At 45.6% G+C, this 19,989-nt stretch overlaps 1 protein-coding gene across 1 annotated transcript in view; it reads left to right on the top strand.

Annotated features, from left to right (window-relative positions):
* The first annotated feature begins 892 nt into the window (after nt 1-892).
* Nucleotides 893-19,989, top strand: part of LOC129726968 (PHD finger protein 12) — a 143,694-nt gene continuing 124,597 nt past the window's right edge. The window contains exons 1-3 of the mRNA XM_055684292.1: nt 893-1,053; nt 1,110-1,300; nt 1,353-2,007. Of these exons, the coding sequence (XP_055540267.1) occupies nt 1,000-1,053; nt 1,110-1,300; nt 1,353-2,007 (900 nt within the window). The 5' untranslated portion in view covers nt 893-999. The remainder of the gene's footprint in view (nt 1,054-1,109; nt 1,301-1,352; nt 2,008-19,989) is intronic.

Genomic DNA, 19,989 nt, shown 5'->3' with positions numbered 1-19,989 from the left:
ATACATTCTTTTCAGATTTCAAGCAGATTTGTCCGGTTTTTCGAGCAGTTGCAGACATTTTTCAAAAACATCTGGCTCACACGCTCACTCTGGATAACCCAAAACTGAGTCAAAACCTAATCAGTTTCGCTAAAACCGTATGTGCTCAAAATTGAGTAGAAGTTGTTTTACTCATTTTTGTGTACCACCGAATGTTGTAAAAATTGAGTAAATATTACCCATATTATACCTGATGCGCGATGCGTAAATGTTACTCATTTAAGACTCAAAAATGAGTACTTTAAGCTTCAATGAGGGAATTTCGGAAAAATTATCATTATTGACTCGATATTATTATATTTTGCCTTTTTAATGAATTTTATTTTAAAAAAGGCTTATTTCAAGAAATTTACCTTTGTTCGCTGGGACACGGGAGATCTTTGAATTTATTCGCCGTATATCCAACCAACGAGTCCTGGTGAAAAAGAAAAATTGGCATTAGTTACAGTCAATTATTTCAAATTATGAATTACCTACCGATAACAACTAATTTCAAACATTTCTATTTCTTCCTTTTTTCAGACGGTTTACTTGGTTTTCTGCTTGCTTTTAATTGCAAAAAAAAAAATAACAAAAACAACACGCAAGCACCAGATACCCAATTTTGAGGAAATTTGCCGCCATGATCAATTTAATTCTACTCATAATTTGACATCTTCGAACAACTGTAAAAAATGATTAAAATTCAACTCAGCCGCTGAGTAGCCCAGAGTGAGCGTGCAAAATTTCGTGAACCTCCTTTCTTTTCAACTGCGTACCACGCTTTACCTGCGCGAGCGAAATTCGGATCACGGATAGTTTGTTTTTAGATTTCGAGCACATTTTTTCGGGCAGTTGCAGACATTTTTCAAAAAAATCTGGCATCTCTGCGTCTTGCCATTAATGTTTTAACAGAATACCTGTTCGATAATTGAACTCTTTGGCAATATTTTCATTCACTTCATAAGCTTGTTACATAAAATGTCAAAAAATAGAATTCAATATGATCTGAACGCAAGTTTTGGTTTGATGCCGGTAATTGGGTAAATGTACATTTAAAAAATTCATTATCCATATCTCTTTTGCTTTAGATTATACAGTCGCTTATTAAGCCTCCAGATTCTAGTGAATCTAATCCTAAAATAACTTTGAAGAAGTCCAGTCATTCATACTATAAAAAACCAGGTCGCGGCCATAACAATGATTCCTGTGATTCCTGTGGGGAAGGCGGTGACTTGATTTGCTGTGACAGATGCCCTTCTAGCTTTCATCTTGGATGCCAGTAAGATGTACATGTTTGGTTGGACAATTCATTAACATTGAAATAATTTCAGTGATCCACCGCTAGATGAACATAAAATTCCATATGGGTTATGGATATGTCACACTTGTAAAATGAAAGATTCCTCTTTAACGTTGAAATATATAAAACTTGATAAAATAGCTTCTAAATGCGAATCACATGATTGTCGAGAAAATCAAACAGAGTTATTGCAAACTTTCAAGAACAAAAAAATTCGTGTCCGCAGCAATTCCTGTAAGAGCTCGCCTGATATGATTGGAATGGAGAAAGTTGCAAAAGGAGAAGGTTTCAATAATTGTCAGCAAGAACTTGACATCTCAACATTATCTCCCATGGACCAGCTAATCCGGGCTGCACGAATACTAAATCCACGCCAATTTGACTTACCACGAGAGTTAAAAGTTTACTTCCCGTTTCCAGGAACTGAAAAATTGGAAGGAATGTCCAAAATCAATGGAAATGGTAAAAAAGGTGGTAAAGGAAAGAGGGTGTATGAGTTAGATAGTCAGGGACTAGTTCCTTTACCGGCTAAAACGTGCAACACTTGCGGAAGATCATGTCGCAAAGCGCCATTGATTGCATGTGATTATTGCGACTCGTTTTATCACCAGGATTGTCTAGACCCTCCTTTGACAGCGTTACCGACGGCCATGTGGATGTGTCCGAATCATGTAGAACAGTTCATTGTAAGTATAGGATGTTTACAATTTAAATCCCTATCATGTTTGTTTCGTCATATGCATATTAGGGTAAGGCAGAGTGATCGATTTTCCAAAACCTGGGGTTAAATTTATCGGAAGTCGATTGATTTTGTTTCCGTGGCGCATTGCATTTCAAATTTGTATGAAAACTTGTATGGGAAATCCTATTTTTTCGTATTGCCCCGTCTAGAGAGCTCAGTAATGCTATAATAATGCACTACATTGCGCTTTGTCTTCGCACGTGAATTGCATTTCAAATGATATGCGCCTGTGGAAACAAAACCAATCGACTTTCCATAAGTTTAGGATTGTTTGGAGCCTCAAATATAACAAAAAACTAGGTTCTGGGCTTCTGCTACCAAGTTTCATTTTTTCCATATAATATATATTTTTCCCACTTTAGTACACATTACCATCGAGATATGAAATAATAAAATAGGGTTGTTTTTGGCAGTTTGTTTTAAAGCTATGCGCTGCCTTACTAACCATAACCAAGCAACTTTTTGAAAATTTATCTGGACCAGCATTTTTAAAGTTTTGAAGTATTCAAACCAATCAAAATATCTAAACAATGACGAATGATAGGAAAAGGTTGTCAATAAATAACTTCTAGAAAAATAATCTGAGCTAAAAATACTTACCGTCAAACGGGGCGACTTGCAACCAGGGTTGCCACATTTAAATCTGTGTTTTCCCTTAAAAAAATCTGAGCATCTGTATCTGGAACAAAAATATCTGTAAAAAAAATCTGTATTGTTTTAACATAAAGAACTTTGAATTTTTCAGTTTTTATGATACATTAACAAAATTTTTAGCTTAAAATGTGTGAGGAGTTGAAAATATGTTCAATTTGCTTATTATTTTATAAAATAAAATTTGGATTGTTTTTAAAAATTAATCTCAATTTCGAAAAATCTGTAAACCTGTACTTTTCGACAAAAATCTGTATATCTTTATATACAGATTCTGTACCGTTACTTCCGCCAAAAATCTGTAAAATACAGATTAATCTGTACATGTGGCATCCCTGCTTGCAACAGCGGGACGACTTGCAACACTAGTGATGACATTTAGGGTACTTTGGACTCCTTAAGGAAAACTCCAGTTATTTCGTAGCCTGTGTTTTCTATCCCATAAACGTAATGTATTATAGTAATATTGACCAGTTTTCTATGGTTCACACGAAAAAATCATGATATTGAGGTCAAAAGAACAAAAAAATAACGAAATTAAAAATAATGATTTTTGGACATAAAAAAATCGTTTGGTGTGAAATGGAACAGCTATTGGGGTAATATGGACAGTGTCTGGGGTAATGTGGACAGGGTAAAAAATGTGAGTTTTATAGTATCGATGGTTGCTTACTACACAGTAGAAGGTGGTATTAGGAATTCAGGGTTGATATTTGTTGACACTCTTGAGTGAAAGTGAAAAAATGCATCCATAAACGTTATTTTTTTAGAGTTCTCCCTTCCCGCTTTTTGCATGGAAGTGAACTGTCAAAACACCTCATTATATTTCATGCAATAGAAGCAAGACAACAAAATCAGTTTATCAGTTAATGAAGATTGTCAAGGCATCGGTCAGTGTCAGTGAAAAAGTGTTTCGGCGAGGTTCATTTTGGTTGAGTGAACTGTTTGTTTTTCTTTTTCGCTTTGAAGTTAAGATCATTTTGTTGGATTTGTCGTCAAGTTTTCTTCCGTAACCGTGAACGATGCGCGCGATTTATTTCATCTGAGTATAACAGCACGTTACTAGGACGAAAATCTAGTGTATCTGAAAGAGTGCTGCGATCATTGGAAGTGAAAATTGAAAATGATTGGCTGTAACTTTCGAAGAATTTTGCTAAGGAAAATGACTTTTATCAGCACTGATTAGGATATTACGGAATGATAATTGCATTTTTTAGACATTGCACAGCGATTTCACCATAGGCCAAAACCAAAATTACCCTTTTTCAATTATTCGAACTAGAAATTGAGAATACGTGTGTGTGCGTGTACGTGTGCGTGTGTGTGTGCGTGTGTGTACGTGTGTACGTGTGCGTGCGTGTGTGTGCGTTTTTTCTATTTCAGGTGGAGGGGAAATTTGCAACCAAACCTCTGAGGTGACCAATCTCAGGGAGTGGGGTTGGTTTGAATCAGTGACCGGACCCACTAAAACCCCTCCTGTTTCCAGCCCATAATACTCCCCGGGACGACCGCTAAGTATTGCTTTGGGGAGTGGCTTTTATGCTTTGTGCAACCTCCTGGCTCTATAAGTCTCTTAGCTAATTAGCTAACTAACCTGGAGACTGGCAGTTAGCTGCTAACACTGGCGTGTTGGTGGTCAACCTGTCGCCTGCTTTGCAACTCTAGGACTATTTGAGAGGCGGCTGCACAAACTGCCCTCTAGATGTTCGAGTCTTCACACATCCTCTGAACTAGTCCGGAGTAGTGTCTGGCCCGCTCATTACCACCATGTCGCTCCGCACACGCGCAAAACGAGGACATACGAAGAAGACATGCTCAACAGTCTCTTCTGCATCCAGGCACTCGGGGCACATGGGGGGTTCCGCATGCCCGAACCTGTATAGGTACTGCCTGAAGCAACCATGACCTGACAGAAGCTGTAACAGGTGGAAGTTAACTTCTCCATGGCGTCTCCCGACCCACCCGGATACCACCGGAATAAGTCGGTGCGTTCATCTACCTTTCGTGGAGTTGGACTATTCCTGCTGCCATCTGATAATCGATAGTGATCTTCTGGTACCTCGTATGCCACTTGTGTCACGTTGGTCGAAACATTCTACGTCCTCCTAATGGCTATGCTGATAGGCATCATGCCGGACAGGATGCAGATTGCGTCGTATGACACTGTACGGAACGTACTCGCAACCCTCAGGCACATGAGCCTGTAGGTACTTTCCAGTTTACCACGATAACTGTTAGTACCTAGCGCTTTGGACCACACTGGGCCTCCATACCTAAGTATGGACGAAACCACGCTGGCTAGAGGTTTACGCTTGCTGCCATTCTCCGCTGAGCTATTCGACATCATTCGAGAGAGTGCTGCAATAGCTGTTGAAGCCCTCTTGCAAGCATAGTTGACGTGACTTATATGTGAGCTTATCGTCAACCATAACCCCCAAGAGCTTCAAAGATCGCTTTGAGGTGATGGTGCAGTCTCCAACTCTGACCACTGCCTGTTGCTCTGATTTGCGGTTATTCACAACCGTGACATCCGTCTTATGGTGCGCTAACTCCAGTTTCCTGGAGTGCATCCAGTCTTCGACCTTGCGGCCGTCAACTCGACCTCCTCGATCGACTCGCCGTAGATCTTTAGCGTTAAGTCGTCGTCGTAGAGCCAACACTCTGACCGTCCGCTGGTGGAAGACATCGCACTTCAATGCCGAGGTATTCGAAGAGGCAATGAGAAGGGAGCGCGAGGGGGACAGTTGGCTCCGCCAGACTGCTAACCAACTAGTTGCTATGCTATCGTGGGCGTGTGACGCCACCATGCCTAGGACTCGCCAATCTAGGAATGGGAAGCCACCGGTTTACTGGTGGACGGACGCGATAGCCTCCGTGCGAGACGGAGCATGCAACCTCCGCGAAACGAAGTAGAGAGGACAGAGCGCCGCGCAGCATTCGGTTCTGCCAGATCGATGCTGAAGAGTGCGATAAAGGCTAGCAAGAGGGTCTGCTTCGATAGGCTATGTGCGAGTGCCAACACGAATCCGTGGGGTGACGCCTACAGGATCGTAATGGCCAGAACTAAAGGCGCGCTGGCGCCTGCAGAGCGATCACCAGCGATGCTGGAGCGTATCATCGAGGGACTCTTTCTGTGCCACGAGCCAAGCCCTTAGCCTCAGGCGGTCGAGTCTCACGTTCGACGTTCCAGTATCTCAGACATAGACCAGGGATGGTCGGCCAACCTGCCGAACATTCAATCCGTGAGCGACGATCGTGTCGAGGTTGAGGAGGAGGCAAGGGTTACGAATGAGGAACTCATCGTGATCGCCAAATCGCTAAAGGTGAGCAAGGCACCGGGACCGGATGGTATCCCTAACCTGACAATCAGGCTGGCAATACAAACGGCCCCCGGGCTGTTTAGGGCAGTCACGCAGAGGTGCCTGGATTACTGTCTTTCCGGACAGGTGGAAGCGGCAGAGACTGGTCTTACTGCCGAAGGCTGGGAAACCGCCAGGGGATCCATCGGCATGTAGGCCTATTCGCCTGCTAGACACTGCGGGCAAGGTGCTTGAGAGGATCATCCTCAACAGACTGGTGAGGTACACGGAGGGTGTACACGGTCTGGCAAATAACCAGTTCGGCTTTCGGAAGGGCAGGTCCACGCTGAATGCCATATCTTCCGTCACCAAGACGGCGGAGGTAGCACTCCAGCGCAAAGAAGGGGAGTACGCTATTGCGCAATCGTCACGCTCGACGTGAAGAATGCGTTCAATAGCGCCAGTTGGGACTCCATAGCGCTTGCGCTCAGGAGCATCCATGTACCGGTGTCGCTGTACAAGATTCTGGAAAATTACAACACGGAGGAGGGTCAGAAGTGCGTCCTAATCACCGCAGGAGTTCCGCAAGGTTCTATCCTGGGACCTGTGTTGTAGAATGTCATTTATGACGGAGTGTTGAAACTCAAGTTTCCTGTAGGGGTTGTGATCGTCGGCTTTGCAGACGACATAACGCTAGAGGTTTACGGCGAGTCTATCGAGGAGGTCGAGTTGACGGCCGCGCACTGTATACGCAAGGTCGAGGACTAGATGCGCTCCAGGAAACTGGAGCTCGCGCATCATAAGACGGAGCACTATTTTTTTATTTATTTATTTGTTTATTTATTTCACATTCCTTTTTGTTTTCTTGTATCTAGTCCTACAGGGGTTACCCAATAAACGAACGACAATACAAGAATGTCAAACTATAAACATTATACCTTTTTGTACATTAATAAACCGTTATACTCGAATCATCCTTTTAAATTGATTAAAGTTCAGAAAGATGTCCACGTCGTTATAGCTCTCGTTGTAGGTCAGGCATAAACGAGATAAAGGCGCTGATTTTCCTAGGTTTGTTCTCGATCTAGGAACGCTGAATAAATTCACCGCGCGCAGACCATGCGTGGGAAATCGGTAGTTGAGATCGTTGGTAAGTTTACAGTGAATAGTGCCATGGACTAATCGATGAAGCGTCGACACGTCGAGGATGCGCCGACGATCATTTAATGATGTCAATTGCAGGCGGTCTATCCTTGTTTGGTACGGCTCATAAGGGTAATGAAATTTCCTGTACAAAAAGCGTGTGAACGTATGCTGTACAGTTTCGATTCGTTCCACATACTGCGCATAGTAAGGATTCCATGACGGTGAGCAGTATTCTAGTATAGGGCGTACGATGCGATTGAAAAGCGATATCATAGGTTCAAGTTGGTTAAAGTTTCTACAAATCCTCATCACGAAACCGGATAGTCTCGTCGCCTTCCGTACGATCATGTCAACATGTGAATTAAAGCTCAAACGAGTGTCAACTATTATACCCCTATCTCGTATGATGCCCAATAGCTCAGCGGTTTATGGCAGCAAGCGAAGACTTCTTGCCAGCGTGGTTTCGTCCATACTTAGGTACTCGACCTCGCAAAAACAGAATGACAGAGGGTTAATTTTCATCACTGGCCCAATCCAGTCTCGCAGAACTAAGATTGATCAGTGTGGATCCGGAAGCTTTCGGGGTTGGTTCCGGAGCCAGCCACCTCAGTAAAATAATACAAAAAACAGCGAAACTACACGAAACCCCGAACCTGTGAAAAACCTTAACCCATCTACCAGGACAGTCTATCGCCTTTCATAAAAACCGCTGTTTTCTGCCGTATAACTACTGCGGTTTATTCCAGTGAGATTTGGTACCTTCTGTCACATTTCAGCATTTTTATTTACATTGGTTTTGATCTACAATTTCGCTTCACTAGGTCTAGTCAAGCCCTAGGATTCCTAACTCACTCCTTTCCTGATTTATTCCCTATCTTCTACAGTGTGCAATTCTGCTGTCGTCAAAGGGGCAAGTGTGCGGCGGGGGCAAAACTTCGCTAAATTCGGCTTAGGGTCACGGCCCTAGCATAGTCGCATGCGCATGGACAAAAATTAGAGGGGAGTACTCACTCTTTACCGGTTTTCATGAGAGTGGGTCGGCTTACAATGGCGTAGCCGCCATACCTGGTTACTGCTGCTGCGTCGTTCTGCTTCGTGCCACGCGAGTCCTTTCACGGATGTCCTATTGGTACACTACCAGCGCTACGTTGGGTCGAAATCGGGTGTCTCCACTCTATCCGTCTAGCCTATTGTTCTTCTCGAACGTCTGCTGCTGCCTGGCAGCGCACAGCGTGCGCCTCGATCAGTGAATCATCAAGGGTGATGGTGCCGTTTACTGGTCTTTCGGTCTGTTCCGTACAGGCATAAACGTTTACTCGTGTCCGGAATCGTGTTGTGTAGGAAAGCCGCTGGGGTATCCGTGATGTCGCAATCGATGAGCGGTAGCGATTCTAATGGAAGAAAAGGTGGCCAGCACGTGCCGTTTCATTATCTACCGCCTTTGGGCAAGATTCCGCTTCTTCCCTTTATGCACACTTTGCACATTAGAGTTTATTTACGCACATCCACTCTGAATGGAACCTGCCTTTATCTATTTACGGGTCTATCTGGGGAAAGGAACTGTCCTTAGTAAATTAAATAAAGAATTTCAGTGGTTTTTTTAAACCACCTGTCTTAAACTTCGCGCGGATACCTCTTTCCCTAGTCAATTTAGAGTGAACGATTTTTTTTTGTAAAAGTACGTTTATTATCGATTCTAGTTAATAAAAATTATATACATAGTTATTTAAACTTCGACTTCAATACTGAATCTTAGTGTATCTACGTCTATCCTATCATTACAATTGTCAATGAAGGTGATATAAACCACTAATGTCTTTAGTAGTATTATTTTTGTTGTTAAAGCAATTCCCTCTCGTGAAGGAAAAAGAAGTTCTTCTGCTTGAATTGTGCGACCGCCACTCATTTCCATTATTTTTTGTTGTAGAAATCTGAAAGCATTTCTTACTCTGAAACAGTCGAAGAATTTGTGCCGAATGGTTTCTACTTCATTTGCTGTGCAATTGGTACACAAGTTGGTATCCGCTCGTCGCATTGTGTGTATCAACTGTTTGTGGTTGATGTATGTATGAAGGCAATAAATTTTGACTTCTAATACACACACGAGACCAGTTGATCGAGGAAGTTGTTGTTTCCACCTTTGGTTTATCTGTGCCTTGTACAAAGAAACGGTGGACAAGTTCGGCGGAAGGGTGTTGACGGATTTGGAAGGGGAAATCAGCAAGGTTGTCTAGGATTTGTTTTAGACAAGGGAGATCAGTGGCGGGATTGGTAGGTGAGGAGTTAATTTGGTAGATGACAGAATTGTAGCAGCCACTTCTCCGTGCTATCTGCTCCATCGGTACAGTGGCACATGCGCCACGAAAAAGGTAGCTCCTCATAGTGACAGTCAACTTCGCCACGTGTGCCGCCGTTGGAAACAGATTTGCAGAAATGTACCAGATGCGTGACGTCAGGAAGGTGTACAATAGAGTTACATTTTGATGTAGTGACAAGGTCCGTAGTGAGTGTAGCCATACAAGTCGTGAAAAACTTGCCACTAACAAGTCCCAGTTTAATTTGCTCATTAATCGCACGGAGTTCGCGAAAACCACACCGAGAATTTTGATTGTGGTTTCTGTTCGCAGCCACGGCACAGTCAATGGTGAATTTGTAATGCAAACGTCAATCGCCACAGTTTTTGTTTCGTTCAAACGCGCTGCTGCAACTCTTTCGAAGCGCCTGAACAAATTCAGGCAACAGATTAAATCTGTTCCGCACACTTTCTCCAGACGCCGCAAGAGAGGATGTAGATACAGCACAAACAAATGCATTGAAAGAGGATCCCCTTGGCGCACTGATCGCTCGATCGGAAAAGAAGCGGAAAGGTGACCATTAATAAGCAGTCGGGACGATGAAGCTGCTGCTATATGGAAAAGGAGATCCACAAAAGATGAATTTAATCCCAACGTCCGCATTGTGTTGAATAGAAAACGTTGGTCTACTCGGTCGAAAGCATGATCGAGATCAAAAGAAATCAATTTGCATTTCCTCCGGTTTGTTTTCAGTTGCGTGATTCTGTCTTTAACAGCAAGTGTGGCTTGAAAAATATTTCGTCCGGCGTTTGAGCACTTTTGGGAGCCGATCAGAACATTGTGGCTACGAAGTACATTTTCTAGCCGCTGCTTCAAGATGCGGGAAAGAGTTTTGTAGTCAAAATTGCACAGGCTGATCGGCCTGTATGATCGCGCAGTATCCCCCGCTCCGCGTTTTTTCACCAACACGATCACCCCTTCAACAAATTGTGCTGGGAAGTTTGAACGTTTAGCTTCATTCAATATTAGATTCAGCTCACGATGCTCACGTCGAAAGTGCGCAGATAAAATTCCTTGGGTAAACCGTCGGGTCCCGGAGATTTTTCCGACGCACTAGTACGGATAGCAGACAATATTTCAGTGGTGGTAATGTCATGCATACACGCGTCATTAGAAACATCATTTTCTGGAATTACTCTCGCATGCAAACGGGTCTCCTTCCTCTACTACAGCCACATTCTCATGGGCGTAAAGGTTGGAGAAATATTGTACCATGTGATCGTGTACAGCAGCAGAATCGTCGATTATTTCGTCTCTTTCGTTTCGCAGGCTCTCGATGGTCGTTCGTCGTCTCATTCTTTCTCCTAGCTGAAATGTAGATATCGGTTCACCGGCAACGTAGGTTTCGTTTATCCGCACAAACATTTCGGAGAACCGGCGTTGGTGTAGGAGCATTTTTGTTTTTACCCGGTTTAAAGTGGTCAGCATTTCACGCTTGTTGTGGTAGCCATCGTAAGCTTGTCGAAGCAGCACATACAAACGTTGTTGCTCCCGGTAGAAATCATCAAAAGCGAGTTTGGATTTCCATCTGAAGTAGGATTTTATCTTTAGTTTTGCGAAAAACAACCACCACTGCATCCATGACTGGTAGTTTCGACGTAGCCGAGTCCAATATTGCCATCGGATTTGGAATTCATCGATGTTTTCTGGGAGTGAGAAGGTGGGGGCGAAGAGACCAATATCCATACCCATGGGCAGTGTCCGGTTTCCGACTACCGTCGGCGGACGCTAACCTGGCCCTGAAAGAGGGCAAGTTGAAGGTCGGCTGGTCTGTATGCCCTCTGGGCATACTACAGCAACCAGACATTTGCTTCCGGTGCTTCGAGGGCGAACATAAGTCCTGGACCTGCAAGGGGCCCGATAGGAGCCAGCTGTGCAGGCGATGTGGAGGTGCAGGCCATAAAGCAAAGGACTGTGGGGAGTCTCCCAAGTGCATGGTATGTTCCGGGAAACGGGACGCCAAACACTTTATGGGAGGCCCCAGGTGCGCAGCCGGTAAGCCGGCTGCGAAACCTCGGGCATAAGGGTGACGCAACTGAACCTGAACCATTGCTTCGCGGCTCAGCAGCTGTTACACCAAGCAGCCACTGAGTCGTTGTCGGACATCGCCATCATATCGGACTCCAATCGCATCCCTCCCAGAAACGGTAACTGGGTTGCAGATAAGTCCAGTATGACGGCCATATGTACGACGAGCAAGTTCCCGGTTCAGGAGGTTGTCTCAACCTCAGGAGAAGGGTACGTAGTTGCCAAGGTGAACGGAGAGTTCTACTGCAGTTGCTATGCTCCGCCACGTTGGTCTACTGAAAGGTTCACCCAGATGGTCGACCTCCTATCCATGGAGCTAACGGTCCTAACGCCGTTGGTAGTGGCGGGTGACTTCAACGCTAGAATTGTTGAGTGGGGAAGTCGCTTCACGAACCAGAGGGGCCAGATCCTGTTGGAGGCTTTGGCAAAGCTCAACCTAGATCTGGCCAACGTTGGGAACAAAAGTACATTTAGGAGGAAAGAGGATGGATGCCTCACTGTCACTACCTAGGAAACGCTGGAAGTTCTTATGAACACCCACTTTCCTGGATCGACAGAGACCGAAGAACTGAATAGTGATGGGTCGCGGCAGGACAGTTCGAGACATATGGCGTCTCGGGAGTCCATCCTGCTGGCCCGTCGACTGTTCACGGAAGCTTCAATAGGTTCGGCTCTAAGCTCATTCGACCCTATGAAGTCTCCAGGTCCAGACGGCATACTACCCATCTTTCTACGAAAATCGGCCGCAGTTATCTTGTCCGAACTCAGCAACCTCTTCAGAGCCAGCTTTATCCTGCGCCATATTTAGTACCCAGTGCCCTTCAGGCATACAGAGAAAAAAAAAGTACATTTAGCAGAAATGGTGCGTAGTCGATCATCGACGTGACGTTCTCCAGCCCAGGACTGATCAAGAACTGGAGGGTAGACGATGGCTACACTAATAGCGACCACCAGCCGGTCTGCTGTAGTGTAGACAATAACGAGAGGCGGCAAGCGACGGGTGGTGGAAGACATCGCACTTCAATGCCGAGGTATTCGAAGAGGCAATGAGAAGCGAGCGCGAGGGGGGCAGTTGGCTCCGCCAGACTGGTAACCAACTAGTTGCTATGCTATCGTGGGCGTGTGACGCCACCATGCCTAGGACTCGCCAATCTAGGAATGGGAAGCCACCGGTTTACTGGTGGACGGACGCGATAGCCTCCGTGCGAGACGGAGCATGCAACCTCCGCGAAACGAAGTAGAGAGGACAGAGCGCCGCGCAGCATTCGGTTCTGCCAGATCGATGCTGAAGAGTGCGATAAAGGCTAGCAAGAGGGTCTGCTTCGATAGGCTATGTGCGAGTGCCAACACGAATCCGTGGGGTGACGCCTACAGGATCGTAATGGCCAAAACTAAAGGCGCGCTGGCGCCTGCAGAGCGATCACCAGCGATGCTGGAGCGTATCATCGAGGAACTCTTTCCGTGCCACGAGCCAAGCCCTTAGCCTCAGGCGGTCGAGTCTCACGTTCGACGTTCCAGTATCTCAGACATAGACCAGGGATGGTCGGCCAACCTGCCGAACATTCAATCCGTGAGCGACGATGATCGTGTCGAGGTTGAGGAGGAGGCAAGGGTTACGAATGAGGAACTCATCGTGATCGCCAAATCGCTAAAGGTGAGCAAGGCACCGGGACCGGATGGTATCCCTAACCTGACAATCAGGCTGGCAATACAAACGGCCCCCGGGCTGTTTAGGGCAGTCACGCAGAGGTGCCTGGATGACTGTCTTTCCGGACAGGTGGAAGCGGCAGAGACTGGTCCTACTGCCGAAGGCTGGGAAACCGCCAGGGGATCCATCGGCATGTAGGCCTATTTGCCTGCTAGACACCGCGGGCAAGGTGCTTGAGAGGATCATCCTCAACAGACTGGTGAGGTACACGGAGGGTGTACACGGTCTGGCAAATAACCAGTTCGGCTTTCGGAAGGGCAGGTCCACGCTGAATGCCATATCTTCCGTCACCAAGACGGCGGAGGTAGCACTCCAGCGCAAGAGAAGGGGAGTACGCTATTGCGCAATCGTCACGCTCGACGTGAAGAATGCGTTCAATAGCGCCAGTTGGGACTCCATAGCGCTTGCGCTCAGGAGCATCCATGTAACGGTGTCGCTGTACAAGATTCTGGAAAATTACAACACGGAGGAGGGTCAGAAGTGCGTCCTAATCACCGCAGGAGTTCCGCAAGGTTCTATCCTGGGACCTGTGTTGTAGAATGTCATTTATGACGGAGTGTTGAAACTCAAGTTCCCTGTAGGGGTTGTGATCGTCGGCTTTGCAGACGACATAACGCTAGAGGTTTACGGCGAGTCTATCGAGGAGGTCGAGTTGACGGCCGCGCACTGTATACGCAAGATCGAGGACTAGATGCGCTCCAGGAAACTGGAGCTCGCGCATCATAAGACGGAGCACTATTTATTTATTTATTTATTTATTTATTTATTAATTTATTTATTTATTTATTTATTTATTTCACATTCCTTTTTGTTTTCTTGTATCTAGTCCTACAGGGGTTACCCAATAAACGAACGACAATACAAGAATGTCAAACTATAAACATTATACCTTTTTGTACATTAATAAGCCGTTATACTCGAATCATCCTTTTAAATTGATTAAAGTTCAGAAAGATGTCCACGTCGTTATAGCTCTCGTTGTAGGTCTGGCATAAACGAGATAAAGGCGCTGATTTTCCTAGGTTTGTTCTCGATCTAGGAACGCTGAATAAATTCACCGCGCGCAGACCATGCGTGGGAAATCGGTAGTTGAGATCGTTGGTAAGTTTCTAGTGAATAGTGCCATGGACTAATCGATGAAGCGTCGACACGTCGAGGATGCGCCGACGATCATTTAATGATGTCAATTGCAGGCGGTCTATCCTTGTTTGGTACGGCTCATAAGGGTAATGAAATTTCCTGTACAAAAAGCGTGTGAACGTATGCTGTACAGTTTCGATTCGTTCCACATACTGCGCATAATAAGGATTTCATGACGGTGAGCAGTATTCTAGTATAGGGCGTACGATGCGATTGAAAAGCGATATCATAGGTTCAAGTTGGTTAAAGGTTCTACAAATCCTCATCACGAAACCGGATAGTCTCGTCGCCTTCCGTACGATCATGTCAACATGTGAATTAAAGCTCAAACGAGTGTCAACTATTATACCCCTATCTCGTATCATGCCCAATAGCTCAGCGGTTTATGGCAGCAAGCGAAGACTTCTTGTCAGCGTGGTTTCGTCCATACTTAGGTACCTGACCTCGCAAAAACAGAATGACAGAGGGTTAATTTTCATCACTGGCCCAATCCAGTCTCGCAGAACTAAGATTGATCAGTGTGGATTCGGAAGCTTTCGGGGTTGGTTCCGGAGCCAGCCACCCCAGTTAAATAATACAAAAAACAGCGAAACTACACGAAACCCCGAACCTGTGAAAAACCTTAACCCATCTACCAGGACAGTCTATCGCCTTTCATAAAAACCGCTGTTTTCCGCCATATAACTACTGCGGTTTATTCCAGTGAGATTTGGTACCTTCTGTCACATTTAAGCATTTTTATTTACATTGGTTTTGATCTACAATTTCGCTTCACTAGGTCTAGTCAAGCCCTAGGATTCCTAACTCACTCCTTTCCCGATTTATTCCCCATCTTCTACAGTGTGCAATTCTGCTGTCGTCAAAGGGGCAAGTGTGCGGCGGGAGCAAAACTTCACTAGATTCGGCTTAGGGTCACGGCCCTAGCATAGTCGCATGCGCATGGACAAAAATTAGAGGGGAGTACTCACTCTTTACCGGTTTTCATGAGAGTGGGTCGGCTTACAATGGCGTAGCCGCCATACCTGGTTACTGCTGCTGCGTCGTTCTGCTTCGTGCCACGCGAGTCCTTTCACGGATGTCCTATTGGTACACTACCAGCGCTACGTTGGGTCGAAATCGGGTGTCTCCACTCTATCCGTCTAGCCTATTGTTCTCCTCGAACGTCTGCTGCTGCCTGGCAGCGCACAGCGTGCGCCTCGATCAGTGAATCATCAAGGGTGATGGTGCCGTTTACTGGTCTTTCGGTCTGTTCCGTACAGGCATAAACGTTTGCTCGTGTCCGGAATCGTGTTGTGTAGGAAAGCCGCTGGGGTATCCGTGATGTCGCAATCGATGAGCGGTAGCGATTCTAATGGAAGAAAAGGTGGCCAGCACGTGCCGTTTCATTATCTACCGCCTTTGGGCAAGATTCCGCTTCTTCCCTTTATGCACACTTTGCACATTAGAGTTTATTTACGCACATCCACTCTGAATGGAACCTGCCTTTATCTATTTACGGGTCTATCTGGGGAAAGGAACTGTCCTTAGTAAATTAAATAAAGAATTTCAGTGGTTTTTTTTCAACCACCTGTCTTAAACTTCGCGCGGATACCTCTTTCCCTAGTCAATTTAGAGTGAACGATTTTTTTTTGTAAAAGTACGTTCATTATCGATTCTAGTTAATAAAAATTATATACATAGTTATTTAAACTTCGACTTCAATACTGAATCTTAGTGTATCTACGTCTATCCTATCATTACAATTGTCAATGAAGGTGATATAAACCACTAATGTCTTTAGTAGTATTATTTTTGTTGTTAAAGCAATTCCCTCTAGTGAAGGAAAAAGAAGTTCTTCTGCTTGAATTGTGCGACCGCCACTCATTTCCATTATTTTTTGTTGTAGAAATCTGAAAGCATTTCTTACTCTGAAACAGTCGAAGAATTTGTGCCGAATGGTTTCTACTTCATTTGCTGTGCAATTGCTACACAAGTTGGTATCCGCTCGTCGCATTGTGTGTATCAACTGTTTGTGGTTGATGTATGTATGAAGGCAATAAATTTTGACTTCTAATACACACACGAGACCAGTTGATCGAGGAAGTTGTTGTTTCCACCTTTGGTTTATCTGTGCCTTGTATAAAGAAACGGTGGACAAGTTCGGCGGAAGGGTGTTGACGGATTTGGAAGGGGAAATCAGCAAGGTTGTCTAGGATTTGTTTTAGACAAGGGAGATCAGTGGCGGGATTGGTAGGTGAGGAGTTAATTTGGTAGATGACAGAATTGTAGCAGCCACTTCTCCGTGCTATCTGCTCCATCGGTACAGTGGCACATGCGCCACGAAAAAGGTAGCTCCTCATAGTGACAGTCAACTTCGCCACGTGTGCCGCCGTTGGAAACAGATTTGCAGAAATGTACCAGATGCGTGACGTCAGGAAGGTGTACAATAGAGTTACATTTTGATGTAGTGACAAGGTCCGTAGTGAGTGTAGCCATACAAGTCGTGAAAAACTTGCCACTAACAAGTCCCAGTTTAATTTGCTCATTAATCGCACGGAGTTCGCGAAAACCACACCGAGAATTTTGATTGTGGTTTCTGTTCGCAGCCACGGCACAGTCAATGGTGAATTTGTAATGCAAACGTCAATCGCCACAGTTTTTGTTTCGTTCAAACGCGCTGCTGCAACTCTTTCGAAGCGCCTGAACAAATTCAGGCAACAGATTAAATCTGTTCCGCACACTTTCTCCAGACGCCGCAAGAGAGGATGTAGATACAGCACAAACAAATGCATTGAAAGAGGATCCCCTTGGCGCACTGATCGCTCGATCGGAAAAGAAGCGGAAAGGTGACCATTAATAAGCAGTCGGGACGATGAAGCTGCTGCTATATGGAAAAGGAGATCCACAAAAGATGAATTTAATCCCAACGTCCGCATTGTGTTGAACAGAAAACGTTGGTCTACTCGGTCGAAAGCATGATCGAGATCAAAAGAAATCAATTTGCATTTCCTCCGGTTTGTTTTCAGTTGCGTGATTCTGTCTTTAACAGCAAGTGTTGCTTGAAATATATTTCGTCCGGCGTTTGAGCACTTTTGGGAGCCGATCAGAACATTGTGGCTACGAAGTACATTTTCTAGCCGCTGCTTCAAGATGCGGGAAAGAGTTTTGTAGTCAAAATTGCACAGGCTGATCGGCCTGTATGATCGCGCAGTATCCCCCGCTCCGCGTTTTTTCACCAACACGATCACCCCTTCAACAAATTGTGCTGGGAAGTTTGAACGTTTAGCTTCATTCAATATTAGATTCAGCTCACGATGCTCACGTCGAAAGTGCGCAGATAAAATTCCTTGGGTAAACCGTCGGGTCCCGGAGATTTTTCCGACGCACTAGTACGGATAGCAGACAATATTTCAGTGGTGATAATGTCATGCATACACGCGTCATTAGAAACATCATTTTCTGGAATTACTCTCGCATGCAAACGGGTCTCCTTCCTCTACTACAGCCACATTCCCACGGGCGTAAAATTTGGAGAAATATTGTACCATGTGATCGTGTACAGCAGCAGAATCGTCGATTATTTCGTCTCTTTCGTTTCGCAGGCTCTCGATGGTCGTTCGTCGTCTCATTCTTTCTCCTAGCTGAAATGTAGATATCGGTTCACCGGCAACGTAGGTGTCGTTTATCCGCACAAACATTTCGGAGAACCGGCGTTGGTGTAGGAGCATTTTTGTTTTTACCCGGTTTAAAGTGGTCAGCATTTCACGCTTGTTGTGGTAGCCATCGTAAGCTTGTCGAAGCAGCACATACAAACGTTGTTGCTCCCGGTAGAAATCATCAAAAGCGAGTTTGCATTTCCATCTGAAGTAGGATTTTATCTTTAGCTTTGCGAAAAACAACCACCACTTCATCCATGACTGGTAGCTTCGACGTAGCCGAGTCCAATATTGCCATCGGATTTGGAATTCATCGATGTTTTCTGGGAGTGAGAAGGTGGGGGCGAAGAGACCAATTGTCCATACCCATGGGCAGTGTCCGGTTTCCGACTACCGTCGGCGGACGCTAACCTGGCCCTGAAAGAGGGCAAGTTGAAGGTCGGCTGGTCTGTATGCCCTCTGGGCATACTACAGCAACCAGACATTTGCTTCCGGTGCTTCGAGGGCGAACATAAGTCCTGGACCTGCAAGGGGCACGATAGGAGCCAGCTGTGCAGGCGATGTGGAGGTGCAGGCCATAAAGCAAAGGACTGTGGGGAGTCTCCCAAGTGCATGGTATGTTCCGGGAAACGGGACGCCAAACACTTTATGGGAGGCCCAAGGTGCCCAGCCGGTAAGCCGGCTGCGAAACCTCGGGCGTAAGGGTGACGCAACTGAACCTGAACCATTGCTTCGCGGCTCAGCAGCTGCTACACCAAGCAGCCACTGAGTCGTTGTCGGACATCGCCATCATATCGGACCCCAATCGCATCCCTCCCGGAAACGGTAACTGGGTTGCAGATAGTCCAGTATGACGGCCATATGTACAACGAGCAAGTTCCCGGTTCAGGAGGTTGTCTCAACCTCAGAAGAAGGGTACGTAGTTGCCAAGGTGAACGGAGAGTTCTACTGCAGTTGCTATGCTCCGCCACGTTGGTTTACCGAAAGGTTCACCCAGATGGTCGACCTCCTATCCATGGAGCTAACGGTCCTAACGCCGTTGGTGGTGGCGGGTGACTTCAACGCTAGAATTGTTGAGTGGGGAAGTCGCTTCACGAACCAGAGGGGCCAGATCCTGTTGGAGGCTTTGGCAAAGCTCAACCTAGATCTGGCCAACGTTGGGAACAAAAGTACATTTAGGAGGAAAGAGGATGGATGCCTCACTGTCACTACCAAGAAAACGCTGGAAGTTCTTATGAACACCCACTTTCCTGGATCGACAGAGACCGAAGAACTGAATAGTGATGGGTCGCGGCAGGACAGCTCGAGACATATGGCGTCTCGGGAGTCCATCCTGCTGGCCCGTCGACTGTTCACGGAAGCTTCAATAGGTTGGGCTCTAAGCTCATTCGACCCTATGAAGTCTCCAGGTCCAGACGGCATACTACCCATCTTTCTACGAAAATAGGCCGCAGTTATCTTGTCCGAACTCATCAACCTCTTCAGAGCCAGCTTAATCCTGCGCCATACTCCGGATAACTGGCTGAAGGTGAGGGTAGTGTTTATCCCCAAAGTTGGAAGAAAGGACAAAACCCTACTTGAACCTTTAGACCCATAAGTCTGACTTCATCACTTCTCAAGTTGATGGAGAAAATAATGGATAAATATATCCGTGATGAGTTTCTTAAAGACTCCCCGCTGAATAGGAACCAACTTGCCTATCAAAGCGGCAAGTCAACAGAAACTGCTCTTCACAGCTTAGTGACGTTGATTGAAAAGTCCCTGAGTTATCAGGAGACGGCGCTATGTGCCTTTCTTGATATTGAAGGGGCCTTCGATAACACGTCCTTTGCATCAATTGATACGGCTCTTTCTCATAAGGGAATCGACCACACTTCAAGGAGCTGGATACACGCAATGCTCTCTAGCAGAGTGATCACAGCAACCTTGGGAGATTCGTCTGTAACAATGTCAGTGATCAAGGGA

The sequence above is a fragment of the Wyeomyia smithii genome, chromosome 3 (assembly GCF_029784165.1).
Source record: "Wyeomyia smithii strain HCP4-BCI-WySm-NY-G18 chromosome 3, ASM2978416v1, whole genome shotgun sequence".
Taxonomy (NCBI): Eukaryota; Metazoa; Arthropoda; class Insecta; order Diptera; family Culicidae; genus Wyeomyia; species Wyeomyia smithii.
This window is presented reverse-complemented; position numbering and strand designations above follow the sequence as displayed.